We start from the raw sequence: 22,637 nt of genomic DNA on the forward strand, positions 1-22,637 counted from the left end.
TACCCAGAAGATGCTCCAACATATAATAAAGACATATGCTCCACTATGTTCATAGCAGCCTTATTTATAATAGCCAGAAGCTGGAAAGAACCAAGATGTCCCTCAACAGAGGAATGGATACAAAATATGTGGTACATCTACACAATGGAGTATTACTCAGCTATTAAAAATAATGAATTCGAGAAATTTTTAGGTAAATGGATGGATCTAGAAATTATCATCTTGAGTGAGTTAACCCAATCCCAAAAGAACACACAGGGTATTTACTCACTGTTAAGCCTATGTTAGCCCAAAAGCTAGGATTAGCGAAGACTCAACTGGCAGACCACATGAAGCTCATGAAGAAGGAAGACCAAGAGGGGATGCCTCAGTTCTACTTAGAACAAGTAACAAAAATGCTCGAGGGAGCAAATACAGAAACAAAACATGGAACAGAAACTGAAGGAGGGGTCATCAGGAGACCATTCTACCTGGGTATTCACCCCATGTACAGCCACCTAAGCTAAACACTGTTGTGGATGGCTGGAAGTGCATAATCTGAGGAACATGATATAGCTGTCTTTTTAGAGGTCTGCCAAAGACTAACACACTCAGAGGATGATGCTCACAGTTAACCACTGATATGATCAGGGGTTTCCCAATGGAGAACTTAGAGAGAGGACTGAAGGAGCAGAAAGGGTTTGTGACCCCAGGAGGAAAGCAACAATACCAAACAACCAGAGCCCCCCAGGGTCTAAACCACCAGCCTGGGAACACATAGGGAGGGACCCAAGACTCCAGCGGTATATAGGGGAGGATGGCCTTGTCGGGCATAGGTAGGAGAGGAATTTCTTGGTCCCATAAAAAAATAAACACAGAGGGGGGGGGGGAATGTGAGGGTGGGGAGTGGATAGTGGGGGGGTGGGTGAGGTCACTGCCTCATAGAAGCCTGAGGAGGGGGACGGGATAGGAGGTTCCTGGGTGGTGAGAGGCAGTGGGGTAAGGGGATAAAATCTGAAATGTAAATATTACAACCAATTTTAAAAAGGGGAAAAAAAAGAAAAGTTGTTAGAACCAACATCTTTAAAAAACATGTCAGCCCCCTAGGGGGAAAAAATTTGTTTTTCTTGATACTAAATTTTGAGAATTGTATATTGCAGGATACACAGCCTTGGTGTATCTACTCATCAAGCATACTGAGCAGACCTGCCCAAACCTCTGATGTCCTGGAATTCCATCTGGATTCAGTGAAGACACAGCATCAGAGGCTTATCAACTTACTCTTCCCCCCAACCCCTCTTCTAATATCTCAACGCCCTTAATCAGCTTGAAGAAGTTAAAGAGTCAGCGCCCCTATTCCCTCCGCTTGGGGACTAATGTGGTTAATAATGGTCTGTCTTTCTAGGGAAAAGTAGTGGTTTTGTTGGAACAGGGGGGATTAGCTAGGACTTATTGCATAGCCATAACCTATTGGTAGAAATCTGTATAATTATTATCAAGATGAAGTTATAATTTCTTAAATGATTCAAAATGTACTTTGATTTCAAATTTAAGGTTTTCATTGGCACGAGCTTCTTATTAATATAAAAGTGAGATGAATATTGATACTCTCATGGGCATTGTGCCTGTATAACACATTTAGGAATACAAGACCTAAACCCAGTCCTTCTTTAACGTTTTTAACTGATTTGGGATGGTTAACCTATGAGTTAAGGGACTATAGCAAATTCGTGGCTTTGAGTTTATTGTTAGGAGGTTTCCCATATTTTATTTAGAAATAGCTGAGAGGAGTGAACAGACAACAGTCCAGGTTACCTTACATGGACAGCTGGTTTTCAAAACATCAGAAGTCCATAGAATTGACGCTACAAATATTTATATATTAATGTCCATTCTGATTAGAGACCTGTCTGCTCCTGACAGCTTCCTGTCGTGGATTCTAAGAAGAAATTGAGCATCCTTGGAGTTACTCCAGTTGTGTGGTAACAGCCACTAGGCAAGAATTGCCTCTCTCCATCTACAGACAAATTACTGTCCAGAAAAAGACACACATGCAGAATAGTCGACTGATTATATCTGCCTAGACAGAGTAATCAGCCCTTAATAATCCTGCATCACTAAGGTCTGTCAGATGACTCTGGGACAGAAGGCTGAAGGTTTGATGCTCCAACGTTCGGTAGTATAGGGGCTTTTCAGGTGTTCAGCAGTCTCTATTAATTGACTAACTTTTAGTAGCTATGTTTAGTGCTTCCCAAAATTTCAGTTAACTCAGTCATTCTGGATTTCTGACGGGGTTGAAGACCTATAGTCTCATAGCCAATCCTGGCTATTTACTTTGAAAGAAAAGATCTGAGTAGATGGTTTTCAGCTGACATTCATTCTAAAGCCAAAAAAAAAAAAAAAAAAGCCAGGATTAGAAGAGATGACAGAGGTTCAATTTAGTCAACAAAATGTTTGACTGGGTATTAGGACTATCTTGTACCTCACTGGTACAATTAGGAATAAGTATGCTCTAATTGTATTTTGAGAGAAAAGTTTTACTTTAACAGGAAGAGTGATATGTAGGAGGAGCTAAGTGGGAAGGAGTATAGAGAGGAAGAGATGGAGTAAGGAGAAAAGATGAAGGAAAGGAGAAGCTAGGTGATGAGAGAGAGAAAGAGAGAGGGGGCATGGAGGCAGATGTTCACAGGTCTCCACCAGTCAAAGATGGTTTTTATATCTAGGCTGGGTATTGGGTTATGCTTCTGATTGAGCATTAACAAACTTATAAATCCTTTGATTAACATTTTTAAAAAATGTATAAAAACAAAAAGGAAAGGGGGAGGGCATGGGACAGGGGTTTTCTAGGGAGGGGAAATGGGGAGAGGAAATGGCATCTTAAATGTAAATAAAATATTAAATAAAATAAAAAAATTTAAAAAAAGACATAGGCTAACGAACTGGATATGTAAATAGGACCCAGAATTTTGCTGCATACAGGAAACCCACTTCAGTGACAAAGACAGACTCTACCTTAGAGTAAAAGGCTGGAAGACAATTTTTCAAGCAAACGGTCCTAAGAAACAAGCTAGAGTAGCCATTCTAAAATCTCCAGCCGGAGAACACAAAGGGAGGGACTCATGGCTCCACCTGTATAGGTAGTTGAAGGTGGCCTTGCCAGGCATCAATGGAAGTAGATGGCCTTGGTACCTAAAAATTTGGATTCCCTAGTGTTGAGGAATTTCAAGATCAGGAAAGAAGGAATGGGAGGATGGTGGGAGCACACCCTCATAGTAATTGGAGGAGGGGGGCTGGGGTAAGGAGTTAGGCATCAGTGGAAGTGGAGGGCCTTGGTGCCTGAAAGTTTGGATTCCCTAGTGTTGGGGAATTTAAGAGCAGGGAGGTGAAAATGGAGGGATGGTGGTAGTACACCCTCATAAAAACTCCCAGAATTATATGGATTAGACATGACAGAGGCAGGCCGCCAGAAGACTAGATTCCAGAATTCAAACAAAAAATTTTCTTGATACTAAAATTTGCTTTGAGAATTGTATATTGCAGAATAATCAGCCTTGGTGTATCTAGTCATTAAGCAAGCTGAGCAGACCTGCTCCAACCTCTGATGAGCTGGAATTCCAGCTGGATGCAGTGAAGACACAGTGTCAGAAGCTTATCAATTTACTCTCCCCCACCCCATTCTATATCTCAACTCCCATAATCAGCTTGAAGAAGTTAATGAAGAGTTGGTGCCCCTATTCCCTGGGCTTGGGGACTAATGTGGTTAATATTGGGCTGTCTTTCTAGGGGAAAGTAGTGGTTTTGTTGGAACAAAAAGGATTAGCTAGGATTTATTGCATAGCTATAACCTATTGGTACAAATATGTATAATTGTTGTTAAGATAAAGTTATAAATTTTTAAATGGTACAAAATTTACTTTGACTTCAAATTTAAGGTTTTCATTGGTATGAGCTTCTTATTGATATAAAAGTGAGATTAATATTGTTACTCTCATAGGCATTGTGCCTGTATAACACATTTAAGAATACAAGGCTTAGACCCAGTCCTTCTTTAATTTTTTTAACTGATTTGAGATGGTTAGCCTGTGAGTTAAGGGCCTATAGCAAATTCATGACTTTGAGTTTATTGACAGGGTGTTTTCTATATTTTTTTAGGAATAGCTGAAAGGAGTTAACAGACAACAGTCCAGATTACCTTACATGGATACTTGGTTTTCAAAATGTCAAAAGTTCACAGAATTGATGCTACAAACATTTCTGTATTAATGTTTATTTTGATTAGAGACCTGTCTGCTCCTGACAGCTTCCTGTCTTGGATTCTAAGAAGAAATTGAGCATCTCTGGAGTTACTCCAGTTGTGGTGAGACAACCACTAGGCAAGAATTGCCTCTTTCCATCTACAGACAAAATATTGTCCAGAAAAAGACATATTTGCAGAATAGATGACTGATTATATCTGCCAAGACAGAGTAATCAGCCCTTAATAATTCTGCATCACTAGGTCTGCCAGTTGATCCTGGGCCAGAAGGCTGAAGATTGGATGCTCCAACATTTTGTAGTGTAGGGACTGTCCAGGTGTTCAGCGGTCTCTATAAGTTGGCTAAGTTTTAGAAGCTATGCTTTGTTTTTCCCATAATTTCAGTTAGCTCAGTCATTCTGAATTTCTGATGGGGTGGAAAACTTAGAGTCTCATAGCCAATCCTGGCTATTTACTTTGAGAAAAAAGATTTGAGAGGATGGTTATCAGCTGACATTCATTCTAAAGCCAAGAAAAAAGCCAGGTTCAGAACTAAGTGTTTTAGTTAGGAAAGATGACAGAGGTTCTGCTTAGTCAACAAAATGATGAACTGGGTATTAGGTCTATCTTGCACCTTACTGACACAAATTGGTATAGTTATGCTCTAATTGTATTTTGAGAGAAAAGTTTTATTTTTACAGGAAGGGTGATATGTACGAGGACCTAAGGTGGAAGGAATACAGAGAGAAAAAGGAGGAGGAGAGGAGAAGCTAGGTCATGATGGAGAGAAAGAGAGGGGGGGGGGCAGATGTTCACATGTCTCAGCCAATCAAAGATAGTTGATATATCTAGGTTGGGTATTGGGTTACACTTCTGATTGATATTGAGCATTACCAAACTTATAAAGCCTTTGATTAACATTTTAAAAATGTATAAAAGCAAAAAGGAGAAGGGGGCATGGGATAGGGGTTTTCTAGGGAGGGGAAGTGGAGAAAGGAGATGGCATCTGAAATGTAAATAAAATATCCAATAAAAAATAAATTTATAAAAAGAAAAAAGGATCTTTAAAAATTCTTTGCTTTCATTAGTGTTGTTTTCCCAAGAGGGGACTATTGATATGTAAATGCTATACCTCCTAAGGAGGAAATAAAAAGTTAAACCTTTAAAATGAGAGATAACAGGGGCTAAAGCAGTTGTCTGTTCTCTGGCATGTTAACAAAAGAAAAAGAAAAGCTTATTACAGAGCCCTCCTTAGAGCAAGAGAGAATCAGGTGATGCCCTGTTCTCTCCGGTTCCTAATGGAGAAATTCTCAGTTCTGCTTTCTGTGTCTATTGTCTGTTCTGTTAGCACCATTCTGTTCACGTGTGTCAATTTTCTGTCTTTGATTCGTTGTTTGAATGATTGTTGTTCTATGTTTCATGTTCAAAAGAAAAGAATGGTTAAAACTTTTTGCTATCCATCCCTTGATTTAGTTTAAAACTTTCTTAAAAGGCAGTTTCAATTTACACAACAGAGGCTGATAGATAAATTACCCTACTCTGTGTCTGGGAGGAAGGCATACAAAGAACTCAAGAAATTAGACTCCAGACAACCAAATAACCCTATTTAAAAATGGATTACAGAGCTAAACAAAGAATTCTCAACTGAGGAAACTCAAATGGTCAAAAAGCAATTAAAGAAATGTTCAACATCCTTAGTCATCAGGGAAAAGAACATCAAAACAACCCTGAGATTCCACCTCACAGCAGTCAAAATGACTAAGAATAAAAATTCAGGTGATAACAGATGCTGGTGAGGATGTGCAGAAAGAGGAACAGTCCTCCATTGTTGCTGGGATTGCAAGCTGGTACAACCACTATGAAAATCAGTCTGGTGGTTCCTCAGCAAATTGGACATAGTATTACCTGAAAACCCAGCTATACCACTCCTGGGCATATACCCAGAAGATGCTCCAATGTATAGTAAGGACACATGCTCCCCTATGTTCATAGCGGATTTGTTTACAATAGCCAGAAGCTGGAAAGAGCCCAGATGTCCTTCAAAAAAGGAATGGATACAGAAAATGTGGTACATTTATACACTGGAGTACTACTCGGCTATTAAAAACAATGAATTCATGAAATTTTAGGCAAAGGGATGAAACTAGGTAACCCAATCACAAAAGAACACACATGATATAGACACACTGATAAGTATTGCCCAAAAGATCACAAACCCAAGATACAACTCACAGAACACATGAAGCTCATGAAAAAGGAAGACCAATGTTTGGGTCCTTTGGCCCTTCTTAGAAGGGGTAACAAAATACTCAATGGAGCAAATATGGAGACAAAGTGTGGGACAGAAACTGAAGGAGGAGCCGTCTGGAGAACATTCTACCTGGGTATCCATCCCATGTGCAGTCACCAAAGGCAGATGCTGTTGTAGATGCCAGGAAGTTCATGCTGACAGGAGCCTGATATACCTTTCTCCTGAAAGGCTCTGCCAGATCCTGACATATACAAAGGTGAATGCTCACAGCTATTGAACTGATCAGGGGGTTCCCAATGGAGGAGTTTGAGAGAAGACTGAAGGGTATGAATGGGTTTTCAGCCTCATGAGGAGAGAAACAATACCAATCAACCAGAGATCCCAGGGTCTAAACAGCCAGCCTGGGAACACACATGAAGGGACCCATGACTCTAGCTGTATATGTAGGGGAGGGTGGCCTTTTATGGCATTGGTGGGAGAGGAGGTCTTTGGGGATGTGAAGGCTGAATGCTGCAGTGTGAGGGAATTTGAGGATAAGGAGATGGCAGTAGTTAGGTGGGTGAGGACACACCCTCATAAAATCAGGAAGAGAGGGAATGGGATGGGGGTTTCTGGTGGAGGAGAAATAAGGAAGGGGACAACATCTAAAATGTAAATAAGCAGAACACCCATGGAGAAAAGAAAAGAAAAAAAAGAGAAAATATGTGCATGTCACTGTTGACAGCTTCTTAGGCTTTGTAGTTGCAGCTGCTTTAACAGGAGAAGCAACTAAAAATGTAATTAGTTATTGCCTACATTGTTTTCCTATGCTGGCTGCTCCAAATCAGATTAAAACAGATAATGGAATTCTCTATTGCAGTCAAGCATTTGAGACTTTTAGTCCACAATTTAATATTACCCATATTACTGGGATTTCTTATAATCCTCAAGGACAAGTATTGTGGTATTATGGAACAGGCCCATGGAACTATAAAACAATATCTTCACAAAATAAAAAATGGTGAGGTATATTCCAATACATCATACATTTTTTTAAATCATGTTTTTTTTAATTTTAAAATTTAAAAAATTTGGATGCCAAGGAACTCTGTGTTGAGTGTCTATGGCACCCTACAACTAGGCACACTTATGCCTAGGTGAAATGGAAAGATCCACTTACTAGCATATGGCATGATCCTGATCAGGTATTTAATATGGGAAAGAGGGTATGTTTGTGTTTTTTCTGCAGGATGCAGAAGAAGCATGGTGGCTGCCAGAGTGATTAGTGAGACATGCTGATTCTGAGACAAAGAATGATGCTGCTGCCCTTTGAACTTGCTGAGTGCCCTGACAATGTTTACTGGAAAGCTATACTGGACATATGCTCCTGACCCATCTTTGCTTGCCTATATCCCAGATGGAACAAGCTGCCTTAACTCAAGTTGTTAGACCTTGTGGGACAAAGAATCAAAAAGAGAAGTTTTAATGACTCTTGTATTTTTCTTAAAGGTGACCAGTTATTCTGACTCATTCATGGACTGGTCTATAAATCAATCCAATATTGGAAATTACAGTCTTTATTTGGAAGGCTGGATCTGGAAATTTTCAGAGACATATTTGGAAGTTAGCTGCAGTTCTCTATGATGTTATGTTAGCAAGAGATAAAGTTGGAACAGGTTCTGAATTTCAAACAAGTGTTAGTGCATGTAAGGCTCTTTTAATTGTCATGTTAAAATTACTTTTGTTTCTTCTACAGTATTTAATATAAGTTGCATTGATTGTATACCTTCTAATTGTGTTAGTGTGTTGTAATCTGGCATGTCTATTACAGGGGTCTGTCAACCAGCATTTGTTTTATTGCCCTGAGTATTACAAATCCTTCATATTCTGAAAAACAGCTTGCAAGTACTGGAAGAAGTAAGTCAGGCTTTGAGCAGAAGCAAGATGATAGGCTTGATTATTGCTGGTATAACAGCTTTAATTACATTAATTGCTAGCACCACTGCTTCTGCAATTGCTTTGACAAGAGAAGTTGAAATGACCACTTTATTAATCATTTAGCAAAAATAAAATGTCACTAATGTGTTGAGTAGTCAAGAGTATTTAGATAGGGATTTGGAACAACAGATTGATGCTCTTTATCCTATTTAAATTACTGGAAGGGGGTTCAGAGTTTAAAAGGAAGGATCCATCTCGAGTGTAGTAACAAATACTAATGGATTTGTGTTACTTATAAAATATACAATGATAGTCATTATAATTAGGAAAAAGTTTAAAGGCACTTGCAATGTATCTGGCATAATTCTAACATCTCTCTGGATGTTTAACTTTGCATAGTGAGATTATGAATTTAAAGATTGCTTTTCTGCTGAGCTTTGATGTGGCAGATACTGCTGATAAAATTATCCATGGCCTGAGGTCAGTATTTCCATTTTGGTCAAGCATCAAGAATGGCATATAAAACTTGATCATGCTAGCCCTTCTGTCCTGGGAATACTTTTATTCCTGTCCATCATGTTAAAGCTTGTCTTTAACAACATCAACATGTTGTCTGCCAAAGTACATGGCTTGAAACTGAAAATGGACCCCCAGACAGAATTATTAGTTTAACAGTCTGACAAGTCAAGGATGGATAAGATTCTGCACAGAGCTTTACCAACCTAAGACATAAGTGCATTGCTCTTGATAATGCATATTCCACTATGGGTTAGGAAAGCATTCTTGCCGGGGCGGTGGTGGTGCATGCCTTTAATCCCAGCACTTGGGAGGCAGAGGCAGGCGGATTTCTGAGTTCGAGGCCAGCCTGGTCTACAGAGTGAGTTCCAGGACAGCCAGGGCTACTCAGAGAAACCCTGTCTCAAAAAAAACCAAAAAAAAAAAAACAAAAAAACAAAAAAAAACAACAACAACAAAAAAAAGGAAAGCATTTTTGTCAGAGTGACTTATGCCAGGCTCAGTCTTGTTTATGCAATTTAAAAAGGGGGAAATTTGGAGAGCTTTGAGGGCTGCTTGACAGGAATCTGACATTGGCCAAAGAAAAGGAATTTGGCTGCTTGGCAGGAATCTGACATTGGCCAAAAACAATGAAATGGGCTTCAGGCAGGAATCTGACATGAGGCTAGAACAAAGAAGTAATTTCAGGCAGGAATATAAATCTTAGGCTAGAACAAAAAAAATAGGCTTTGGGCATGAAAATGACTTTGAGCTAAGAGAGGGAAGTAGGCTCAGATATTTTGGTCATCCTGATAAGCCCTTAGAAACAGTGATCACAGGACTTTGTTTATTGCCTTTCTTGTTCTTTGACTATTTGTGTTTATTGTGTTGCTTGTTCCTGGACTATTTGCATCTATTGCATTGCTAGTTCCTCAACCTAGAACTGACCTTAATACTTGCATATAATTAAAGTGGTATAAAAGCAGATTGGGGAAAAAAGTAAATAAATAAAAAAATAAGTTTTAAAACCTCTAAAGACAAATTTATAATCAGATAACAATGTTATTTAAGAACAAGTATAGAATTTTTAGAGAGATAATTCAGTATTTAGTATTCTTATGTATCAATAAGCAGAATGAATAATAAATATGTAATATGAAAGTATAAGGGGAATCTAAGTGTTAAAAATAAAATGTGGGATGAATCCTGGAGGATGAAGAATTAAGAGGATAAATGATAAACTAACTAAAACTAAGGATATATTAAAAGACTTCATCAAAACCCATTAGATTGTAAGCTCATACTGGACCAGGACAAAACCTCCTTATTTTTCATGGTTGGGGGTTGTTTCTTTTCAGTATTATTCTCTTATTTTTTTCTTGTTTGTTTATTTGATTTGATTTTCACTTGTTTGTTTTTAATTGTGGGAAAGACAGAGAGTTCAAACAACATGAAATTAGGTGGGTAGAGAGGTGGGGACAGTCTGTGAGGGTTTAGGGGGTAGAAAATTTGATCAAAATATATTCTATAAAAAGTCTGCATGGTATGTACTCACTAATAAGTGGCTATTAGCTAAACAATATAATTAAAATCAAAATATAACTTTGAAAAGAAGTTAGAACCACAGAAAACATGACTTATTAAATGAAAATCAAAGTGCGAGGCAGTGGATACATTCAGAGGAATTTTTGGTCAGGGAGAACACAGAGGGTTCCTGAAGATCATAGGCTATTGACTTTGTCTTACCATCTTATTACAAAATCACACATATATGGTAGCAACCTAATACTAAAGCCAACACATACTTGGGTGTCAAGACATGAAGAAATCAATCAAAATCATTTTCCCTTGGGCTGGTTTTCTAAAACCCAGAAGATGTTCTCCAGGCTGCAGAGCAGAAAGATACAAATGGTCCTACCCAGGGCAGGACCCTTCATGCCACCATACTGTCCTGCTAGGCAAGGTGGGGCCAGTGTTACCATTGTTATAGAATAACTAGCTGCATTTTTATTAGAGTTGAGGCCTTTACCACATGAGGAATATTATGTTTGGTGTTGTAATACAAATTTGTATAAAACAACTGTGGAGGTCACAAGCTCTAGGGTGGAACCTGCTACCATCACTTTGCTAAGTAGCCAGGAGATCAAACTGCACTCTTAATATTTCCCTTTATGCCCTAGACCTGGGCTGCTCTTGGCCTTGGTCAGAAAAGCATCTTTTCACGGTGAGCAGGAAACAGTACAGAGCTCTAGAACTAGTTAAAGTGCTGATGAGAAGAGAACATGGGCTCAGCCCTAAAGGGGACAACTTTACAAACTTCCTCTCCTAAACACAATCACTAAGACTCTGGTAATATTGGAGAAAAAGAAGTAGAAAATTGCAAGGGCCATAGAAATTCTTGCTACCTTCTGGACATGACAAGGCTATCCCACCACTCATAAATTGCCAGCAGCTGTGGTTACCCATGTGAGACCTGCACAGGACCAAGCCATCCCAAATCCTGTACAATTGAGGAAGACCCTCTGCCCTTAATGAATCACTACTGTTAGGTGACAGCTGCTGAAAAAAGGAGATTTATTCTTTATGAGAATGGCCACTGGTGGGCTTCCTTGCTCCACTGGAAGGCCTAGAGCCATGCACCTACGGACAGTTAATTAAGAAGACATGTTATGGTACATGAAAGGGAAGCTTGGTAAGGCACAAAGAAAATGGATTTGATCAAATTTCATTCTGCATATGTATGAGATTTCTTTCTTTTTCTCTATTATATTTTGCATCTTGTTGATAGTGATGGTTTTTCAAGACAGGGTTTCTCTCTACAGTCCTGGTTTTCTTGGAATTTGCTCAGCAGACTAGATTGGCCTTGAAATCAAAGATCCACCTACCTCTACCTCTCTAGCTGTCTCCCAAGTGCAGGTATTAAAAGCAAGTCAAATGCCTTTTAAAGAGATTACTAGACAAAGAAATATTATTAAGAAAATCAATGAACACTTTTCTACCACATCAGAAATGAACATAAGTTTTAGATTTTATACACTATACCTTGAAAGAAAGAGTAAAAATATATAAATGAATATACATAAATATATTTTATTATTAAAATTATATTTTATTATATTAAATATATTTAATTATTTATAAGTGTATAAATATTTATAAGTACATATAAATATATATTATATAACATATATTACATATTATACATATGCTTGTTTGTGTACATATCATCTTAAATTTATAAATGACAGAGTTATATAACTACAAAAACTTACACTCATTGTATCTGTCAGGATGATCTCCTCACTTCATGTCACCTTCAGCTTTTAACTTTCTTGTGCCATGACCTTTGTTCAGTATTACATTACTACCTGTCAGCTGCTAGAACATTCCACTTCCTCATCTAACACTAGCTCAAACACTGACTTACACAAGTTGTTCTTACCAGTGGCCTCCATTGAAAATGAGTAATAGATGCAGTGTGAAATGAGAGAAAAGCCTCTCAATTGCTGCACCAGTGTTAGAGTGTGAGGGGTTCTGGAAACTCACAGTTCAGAAGATCCATTGCCAATCCAGTGCCATACCCCTTTGCTTTTATTGTGTGTCAATCCAATCCAATAGCTTTTTGAATAAAGTTGGGACTTAAGAAACTTCTGTAAAGAAAACAATATATCTTATGGAAATTTTTCATCAGTTTAGTAAGAAAACAACCAGGAAACGTATCAGCTATTCCTATCAGTTTTCTGCTGCCCTGTCCTCCAGCCCTTCAATAATTCCATATTTGTTTTCTATAGTGATTTCCCACAAGTACCTCATTTTGGTCCAAACTAATATCAGTTTCATAAGTTATTTAAAAGCTTTAGTTGTCTGGTAGTACTTAGTTCATTAAATAGTTTGTGACTGTGTTTCTTAGACAAAGTCTCACTGTATAGCTAAAGCTGGCCTTGAAATCACAATCTTACTGCTTCAGTACCCCCAAGTACATACAACACACTGGCTCATTAAATAATTTCTGACACCTTATAAAATTATTCAAATGATTTTTTTCTCAACGTCTGCAGAAGCATGTGGAAAATATTCACTATAATTGACACCCTGTGTTCAAAGCAAATCCATTGAGATGAAAATTTCCATGTGAAAGCTGTATACTGAGTTCCATTCTGCAGAGAGGAGGTCTCTCTGTAGTTCAGATTCAGAAGTGACAGAAATTTAGGAGGACATGGGGAGACATTTGGAAGTATTTAGTATGTCTTACATGTGATATCCAAGTAGCATAATGTTTCATTAAATTTCAGAATACATATTATAGTAAAAGTTTAGACATAACTATGTATAAGGTATCTAATAGAACTTTATATCATTATTTAACATTAAAAATTGTAATAATGTTGTAGCATTAGTAATGTAATTGTTTAAACATCTTTTAAAGTGATACATAAATCTTTACCATATTTTAAATGACAGGGTTTCAAAATGATCCTGCAAGAGCATTTCTCCAGAAAAATAAAATCTACTCATTTGAAGAGATTTTATTAGTAATAAACAAAAACAGATAATGTCAGTATCATGGCCACTTTGGCTTTTTAAAATACTAGTTTCAAAAATAGACATTTTATAACACAGAGAATATTATGAAGTAAATATTATGGACAGATTCAGTAAAAATCATCAGGAGTTAACTGGTACAACTATTTACTTGCATGGTTCTTACATAATTCTAATTTGGAGATAGACTCCATGGTTAATTACTCTGCCTGTTGTCATCCAATTACTTATCTCAAGCAGTCTCATTCCTGGATACCAAAAAGTAAGCCCTAGGCATCTGTCTTTGGGGCTTTAGTTGGCACTCTAAGGAAACACATAACTGTCAGTCACAAGTTGTGCTGAGACAAACGCTTAAACTTCATCAGGGAAAGAAATGCTTTTCTGAGGCACTCTGTTGAAGATTTCTGAGGAACGGAGGAGATTATAAACACCCTACTGTCTCTTTAGTAACATATCTCTTCATAACTGAGAATAAGTCTTGACATTAAATTGGGAGTAGGAGGAATCAACTAGGAAACTTCCTGGACAGTTTTTGCTCACATTACAGAAACTCCACATACATCTCATGAAGGCCTCCCTTTTTAAACCCCTGCTTGGACTCAAATCTCATTATCTAAGGGTTAGAGACTCTAACAATAAAGAAGCATGTTAAGGGTCTATATTACCAGTTCATCCTCATTATCTATCTTCAGAAGAGATAAGCTGCAACCCTGACAGATTCGTTCACATCCATTCCACTTTTTTTTCTCAGTGATGAAATAATAACATTTTATGCCACAACAGAACCAGTGTCTTTCTGCTAGTTTGCCTGCAACAGAGAAGGTGAATGGTCAAACTTCCAATTTTCTGGTATTCTGATATCAGAGTGGTGTGTTTATTTATTAAACAACTATAAGTAAGTAAAATCTCACAGCTTTCAGAAATTGAGGTTGTAGAATGCCAAGAAACCCCTACACATTCATGCACTTTACCACAGTTTAAAAAAAGTAGAGAAAATGTACTTTGATTATCACAGTAGAAAAAGTAGAGAAAATGTAGCATATACACTCAAGGGAGTACTGTTTATCCTTTAAAGTAAAGTAAAGCCTGTGAGGCATGATATTTTATTGCTACAATGCCAGCACCCCACAGAGTGAGGCAGGAGGATCACCACCACTGTAAGGTCATCTTAAGCAGAGTAGTGAATTTTTTTGACAGCTTGGGCTATATAGTGAGTATCAAGTCGGCCTGAGCTACAGAATGAAACCATGTCTCACACTCAACTCCCCCCCCACAAAAGAGATCTTGATGAAATGTAACTAACTGAGCAGTAGTGTCTCCCAGGAAACTCCTGCCTGCTGCTCACTTAGTGTCAGGACACAGTGTCTATTATGAGGAAACTCACTGCTGAAGAGACAGCAGGGTCTTTGTAATCTCCCTCCTTTCTCACAAATACATAATAAAGTCCCTCAGAGAAGCATGGATGAATTGGAGACTGTCATGAAAAGTGAAATATGTCATCACCAAGTCCATCCTTTATGATTACCCTCAGATGAGGTTTCCAACCCAGCCCAACTCTAAGAAGCAGAGGCTTGTGAAACACCAGGGGCTGGAAGGAAAGACATGGAGGGTGGAATTCTGGATCTGAAGTAATACACAGTGCCCACTGGGGTCCATATGCTACTTGGAGCTATGCTGTTGTCTCTATTAAATATTCTTGCCTTAAGAGACACATGGGATCTTTTTAAAGGTGATAGTCTTCTGACTGAGGTAAGGCCTTCAAGGATATGTATCCCCACATGCCCAAAGGTGGCAAATTAAGTACAATATAATGTGTATAGTTTATATAGTATCAACATCTCAGTATGATTATTTTGTTTGGTGGTATTCTGGAAATGCCCATGGTCTATCAGTGAACTTTATCACCAACCTTTGCTTTTCTATAAAGAGGTATCACAGTGTAGCTCAGGCTGGCCTAGAATTTGTTTGGTTGCACTACCAGACCTGAGCCCTGGACTGTGGGGAGCTGACAGAAGGCGACTATCATCCTTGCAGCCATCTTGAGCCATATACCCTGACAAGAGACATGTTTTCAACAGCCTACAACAGCTGAGCACTGATAACATCTTGTTTTATATGCCCAGGATTTTCCCTTGGGTGTGTGTGACTTTAGGCATGACTTGAGAAGTCAGACTTATAAAAGGCGAGAGGCAGACAGAAGAAGGGACTGGAAATCTAGAACTTGGAGGCACAAGGGACTAGAAACTAGGGACTAGGAACTCGAGACTTGGGACTTGGACTAGGAAAACAAGAAACTCTCTCTCTTGCTGAGCCCTGACCCGTGGACCAGAGCAGCAGTACAAGCTGGGACAATCTAGCCCTTCAGCCAAGTAGTAGGAGACAAAATTAACTCAAAGAGATCAGTAGCCCTCTTCTACACAAGTAGTAAATGGGCTGAGAAAAAAGGTAGGGAGACAGTTCCCTTCATAATAACCACAAATAATATAAAATATTTTTGTTGTAACCCTAACCAAGCAAGTGAAAGATATGTACAACAAGAACTTCACGTCTTTAAAGAAAGAAATTGAGGAAGACATCAGAAGATGAAAAGCTCTTTCATACTCTTTCATAGGTACAGAGGATTAACAGTGAATATGACCATCTTACAATAAACAATCTACAGATTCAATGCAATCCTCATAAAATTTCTAACACAACTATTTAGAGGTCTTGAAAGAACAATTCTCAACATCATATGGAAAAACAAAAATCCCAGTATAGCTGAAACGATCCTGAACAAGAAAAGAACTTCTGGAGGTATTACTATCCCTGGCCACACTACAAAGCAATAGTAATAAACACTCCATGGTATTGGTAGAGAAACAGACAAGTGGATCAATGGAATTGAATTGAAGACCCAGAAATAAACCCACACACCTATGAACACTTGTTTTTGACAAAGAAATCAAAACCATACAATGAAAAAGGAAATGCATGTTAACAAGTGGTGCTGCTCTAACTGTATGTCTACGTGTAGAAGAATAGAAGCTGATTCATATTTATTACCCTGCACAAAAGTCACATCCAAAAGGATCAAAGACATCAAGGTAAAACCAGATACACTAAATCTAATAGAACAGAAATCGGGGAACAGCCTTGAACTTGTCAGTACAGGAGATAGCTTGGCAAAGAGAACACCAATGGCTCAGGAAATAAGGTCAAGAATTAATAAATTGGACCTAATGAAACTGAAAAGCTTCTGTAAGTCAAAATACACCATCATTAGGACAAAACAACAGCCTATAGATTTGGAAAAGATCTTCACCAGCCCTACATCTGACAGAAGGCTGATACCCAAAATATATAAAGAACGTAAGAAGGTAAACACCAACAATCCAAATAACCCATTTAAAAAATGGGGTACAGAGCTAAACAGAATTCATAACAGATGATCTCAAATGATTAAGAAACATCTAAAGAAATGTTCAAGATTCTTTAAGTCCTGGGATCCTCCTACAACCCAGGTCTCTGGGGCTTTCTAGAGGTTTCCCCTCCCCCTTAACCCCTACTGCTGTATATTTTGATTCATTCTCCTGATCCTCTGGGTGTCTCTCCTGTCTTTGCCCACACTTGATTCTGTCCTTCCTTTTCCCCTACCCCATCCTCTCTCCCACTCAGTTTTCTTCTTCCCTCTGCCTCCCATGGTTATTTTGTTCTTCTTCAAAGTGGGTTTCAGTTATCCATACTTGGGCCTTCCTTCTTGTTAAGCTTCCTACATTCTGTGAGTTGTATCATAGGAACTTTTAGCTTATACTCACTTATCAGTGAGAACATACCATGCATGTCCTTTTAGGTCTGGGTTACCTCATTCAGGATGCATTTTCTAGTTCCATTCATTTACCTGCAAAATTCATTCGTTTTTAATGGCTGAGTAGTATTTTATTGCATAAATGAATCATAATTTTGGTATCCATTCTTTGGTTGAGGGACATCTGAGATGTTTCCAGCTTCTGGCTATTACAGATAAGGCTGCTATAGACATAGTGTTACATGTGTAGTTATGGTATGATGGAACATCTTTTGTGTATATCCCTAGGTATGGTAAAGCTGCTAAAATGCCCAACAATGGGGAAATGGAACCTCCAGTAGATAAACATTGCCCCCAGTTGAGACAAGGGGCCACCCACCCATCTTCAAAATTTTTAACCCATAATTGTTCCTGCCTTTAAAAAAAAAAAAAAAAAACAGGGAAAAAAAGGAGCAGAGACTGACAGAAAAGCCACCCAGTGATTATCCCAACCTGGGATCCATCCCAGGGACAGGCACAAAACCCTGACACTATTACTGAGGCCATATTATACATGCAGACAGGAGCCTGGCAAGGCTGTCCTATGAGAGGCTTTACTAGCAACTGACTAAAACAAATGCAGACACTTACAGCCAACCATTGGATTGAGATCATGGACCAATAGGGAAGAGTTAAAGGAAAGACAGAAGGAGCTGAAGGGGATTGCAACCCATGAGAACAACAATGTCAACTAAGCTCTGAGGGCAGAGCTTCCAGAGACTAAACCAAAAGCCAAGGAGCATACATGAGCTGGTTCGTGGCCCCTGGCACATTTGTAGCAGAGGACAACCTTGTATGGCCTCAGTGGGAGAGGATACACTTAATCCTGTGGAGACTTGATGCCCCAGTGAAAAGGGATGCTAGTAGGGTGAGGTGGTGGTGGGTGAGCAGGTGGGGCAGTACCCTCTGAAAGATGGGAGGAGGGGGGGTGAAGAACTCAGGGATTGGAAACAGGAAAAAGGGGGCAAATTTTGGAATCTAAATGTGTAAAATAGTTTAATAGAAAAAATAAAACAGCATTTTATATTCTAAAAAAGAAAAAAGAAAAAGAAAGAAAAGAAACAATGTTTAAGATTCTTAGTCATTAGGGAAACCAAAACCTCCTTACACCCATCAGAATGCTTGAGATCAAAAACTCAAATGACAGCAGATGCTGGCAAGGACTTGGAGCAAGCGGAAGGGAGTGTAAACTTATACAACCACTCTGGAAATGAACTCGGCAGTTTCTCAGAAGATTGGGATTACTTCTACCTCAAGACCCAGCTATACCACTCCTGTGCATATACCCAAAAGATGCTCCACCATCTCACAGGGACACTTGCTCAATTATGTTTATGGGAGCTTTCTATATAATAGCCAGAAACTGGAAACAACCTTGAACTCCATCAACTGAAGAATAAAGAAAATGTGATTCAATGACACAATGGAACCCTTCTCAGCCATTCAAAACAAGGGCTTTATGAATTTGAAGGTGAATGGGTGGAACTAGAAAGTTGCATGCTGAATGAGGAAAGTGCATGGCCAAAGGGACATGCATGATATGTACTCATTCATAAGTGGATATTAGCCATAAATCACAAGATAGCAACGCAAGATAACAAAGAGGGCCCAAGGGAGGATGGTTAAATCTTACTCAGAAGGAGAGAGAAACAAAGGGGAGGAGAGCAGAGCAGGGGATGGAGACAATATCAATGGAGAGCAGGGGAGAAAACGGGGAGATCAGCTGGCAGGGACCAGAGACCTGAGATGCTGGGAGGTCCCAGAGGGTCTTGAGTTTCAGACTCTAGCTGAGACTTTTGGAAGTAGAAATGTGTATCATGACGTGGCCAGTTCTTGTAGCCAGGCAGGACTTTTCAGTAGAAAGATAAAGACAACAACCCACCCACCCACCAAAAAATTTTCAACCCAAAATGTATCCTGCCTATAATATGTGCAGGGACAAAGCTTCATGTGCACTGCACTGAAGATATGTCACAAACAGGCCATATATTTGAAAACAAGGCATAGGGAAAACACACACACACTTATTTTTATGATTGCATTTATGTGGATGTGGAGAACATTTTCCATAAATATTTTGTAAATACACTCTTACTTGAAATTGCTATTTTCTGTCAGCAACAAATCTGGAGATTTGGATTTGCTCATGAACCAAAACAACCTGAATTCTCAGGGATGCTGACTTGCTTTTCTATCCCCCTGAAAACAGTAGAAGTTAGAACAGCCATGAGCTCTAGATAATGTAAGAGTCTCCTAATCCAGTTATTTCCAGAGTTCCAGGTCCCTACATAAAATAAGGAAACCCAAAACCATTAACTCACATATCACCAGCATCATAAGCTGCTAATTAGACTTCAAGTCTTGAATTAAAGAAACAATACAGAATATTCTTGGTTCAAGATCCCCTCCATACCTGTGTGCCATAAGCAATCTAAAACCACCTTGGTTTCTCTATAGCATTTGTTCTGTTCTCTTTTAAGAGAATGCAGATGACTTTTGATGGCATCACACTTTAAAGACTTATTTCTTGACACGTCTTCCTTTAAGGAGATGTTCTTTTTTATGCCATGGTTCTCTTGACAGACATTATTTAGAGTTTTCTCTTGTTGATGTTTCTCTTGTTCATACTGAAAAACTAAAATTAATAGCAGATATATAACAGCAAAAGTGTTAATAATGTGCAAATATTGAATTGAGATTAGAGATAAAGCCCATGTTGACAATCAACACATATCATTAATTGCTACTTAGACATTTAGAAAGTAACACCTTAATTAGCTAACTATGGAAACATCTATTTCACTCCATTAGCAACTTCAGTGTAAAGTATAAGATACAGCCGAATTAAATTATGATGAAAGTTCCATTTTTCTAACTGCTTTGTTTTTTTCACACTCACAACTTATGAATATTTAAGTAAAATATTCAGTGAATACTTAACACAGTCTGAAAATATGAAATAATAAACATGAAGAAACAGCACAATTCAACTGGGAGCATAGTAGCCAGATATGTAGTTATGAATTAGCACAGCCTGAGAGTGATTTCCTCTAAAGATATGAAGAAATCCAGGATGACTAAAGCTTTAATATCTCTGTCCAGATCTAGTCTATTTACTTAACCATGACCTCAATATACACTGTGGAAAAATTAAAATAAAGTCATCGTTTCTTTTGCACAGAAGTTTCTCACAGAATGTTTACCTAAGATTTACAATCATCTGAGCTCATAAGGTAGAATATCACCAAGACCAAAGAAAGAACATAATCACAAATGAGATAAAAACAGAGCAGCTCTCAACAGCCCCACAACTAAGAGATTATGTATGTAAGAGAACAGGACACTGTAGTGTGTCAGAAAAAAATAATGAAGTCCAGAGTTATGTGGCTTGTCCCCTGATTATAGGCAAGTTAATGGACAGAGTGTGTATCTGCATAATGTCTAAAGTTATCACTTAGACAGAAAGGCAAAGAAGATGTATACCAGTTACTCACTGTGTGTCACCAACACTGCCACAGTTACCAGCAGAAGGAAACAAAGGATTCCGAGAACTATCACAATGTGCTTCCAGGGGACTGAACACTCTTAAATCAAACAAACCAAGAAAATCATCACTATGAGAAGAGCAAGTCCCAATACTAATTATACGTTTCCATTGATGAGAAACAATGAGATATTGATCTCTAAACTTTTTGCAGAAGTCTGTGATACCAACTAACTGAAAATGTGCTTTCAAAACTGTAGATTTCTGCCTAAAATGCACCCACTGTGCAAAATCCTACATGTATGAAATTTAATAGGATGTTGATGTTTTTTCACCTATGGCCTTGTGTACTAAACCCTCCTGACTCAGCCTAGAAGGAGCTGGAAGACACGCTGTACCCTTACCTAGTTCTACAGGGTCAAAAGTGCATCCTACAGAAAGCACTGGAGGCACAGACACACTCTAAGTACAAGACAACATAACTAAGGATGGAGAGGAAGGAAAGATGGATGGATGTTCTTGAGAACTGTTAGGGAACTGTGGCTGTTCTGGATCACATCTGTATCCAGACCCATCATTAAAGGGGCCTAGAAGTCAACACTGTTTTTCCATAAGTTCTATTTTTCTGTACAAAATACTAATGAACATTGTTACGTGTCTGAGGTGTTCACAATGAGTGTGTCTGAGGTGTTCACAATGAGAAAATCAAGCTGCCAACTGTCACATCAACTACATTAATGTTCTCAACTTGGAGTTCAACTCTGACATTGTGTTCAGAGTGAGCTGAAAAGGAAGATAGAAAAGTGAGAATTCCTCTTTTTCGTTAATAAACAAAATTATTCTTTAGCATTTTCAGAAACTCACACCAGGGATTACTCATTCCCATACCCCTAGTCCTCTCATCCCCTCTCTTCCTCTGAAATTTCCTTCCCAGGAAGCTACTCCCCCTTCTGATGGATGACTGTTGCTGCCTTGTTGCATTAGATGTTGAGAATATATAAGACAGTTATAACTTCTTCAGCTGGAGTGTAAATATTGTTTCTTCTGGACACTTTTCATTTTTTTAAGATTTTATTTCTTTAGAACATTTAGTGTTTCTTCAGACTCTAGTTTGTCTGTATTTTTAAAGGTTTCAGAATTTTTTATGACTAAACAAACAAAAGCAAACCAAAACTCCTCTTAATGGATTCTCAAATGTGACAGAATGCTTCTCTTCTCACTTCTCCGTTCTCAAGAGATATTTTTATTTGTCTTCCTTTGTTCTGCTATGCCCATCTGGCTTTCTTTTGTTACCAGCTAACAACTAGAAATAGGATTACTGTTTTCATGAGGAGCCAGTAGGATATTGTTTTTAAAAGTCAAAAGTTACAATACATAAAAATGAGGTGAATTTAAACACTTAAAAACATTTACCTCTGTGGCCAGGCTCTCTGGGCCTTTGAGTCTCCTCAGGCCTCACCGGCCTCTGCAACCCTGAAGACTTATGAAATCTCACAGTTGTGTAAGTGACCTCCTGATCAGTCATCTTGGGAGTATGTAAAGTACAATTTGTGTTAAAATGTGGCCTCAAGTGATATCTAAAGAAAAAGTTAAAATGTTCATCTTTAGAAAGGTACCTGGATCTGATGATGAATTGGTGTGGGAAGGGGTCGGGTATGATTAATTCCCTTAATGATCCAAACACCCCGACATAGACTGACTCTGATTTCCTCACACACAGGTGAGACCTCTTTGCATATTTCTGTTAAATCTGCTTATACTTCTAATAGCAACCGTTATTAAGAAATATGGAAAGAACTTTAAAAATACTAATAAGTCATTACAATTTTGAAACAACTTCTTTGTTCAAAATGTTCTACATACATGAAAAAGTTAGGCAAAATTGCTGCCACTATAAATCATTAAAACC

General features: G+C 38.4%; 1 protein-coding gene across 1 annotated transcript in view; it reads right to left on the reverse strand.

The window, feature by feature from the left end:
• LOC117714887 (killer cell lectin-like receptor 2) overlaps nucleotides 1-22,291 on the reverse strand; it is a 34,234-nt gene extending 11,943 nt beyond the window's left edge. The window contains 5 exon segments of the mRNA XM_076940962.1: nucleotides 12,423-12,526; nucleotides 14,084-14,226; nucleotides 19,658-19,879; nucleotides 20,739-20,828; nucleotides 22,142-22,291. Of these exon segments, the coding sequence (XP_076797077.1) occupies nucleotides 12,423-12,526; nucleotides 14,084-14,226; nucleotides 19,658-19,879; nucleotides 20,739-20,828; nucleotides 22,142-22,253 (671 nt within the window). The 5' untranslated portion in view covers nucleotides 22,254-22,291.
• Between the last annotated feature and the right edge of the window lie 346 nt (nucleotides 22,292-22,637).

Source organism: Arvicanthis niloticus, chromosome 9 (assembly GCF_011762505.2).
Source record: "Arvicanthis niloticus isolate mArvNil1 chromosome 9, mArvNil1.pat.X, whole genome shotgun sequence".
NCBI lineage: Eukaryota > Metazoa > Chordata > Mammalia > Rodentia > Muridae > Arvicanthis > Arvicanthis niloticus.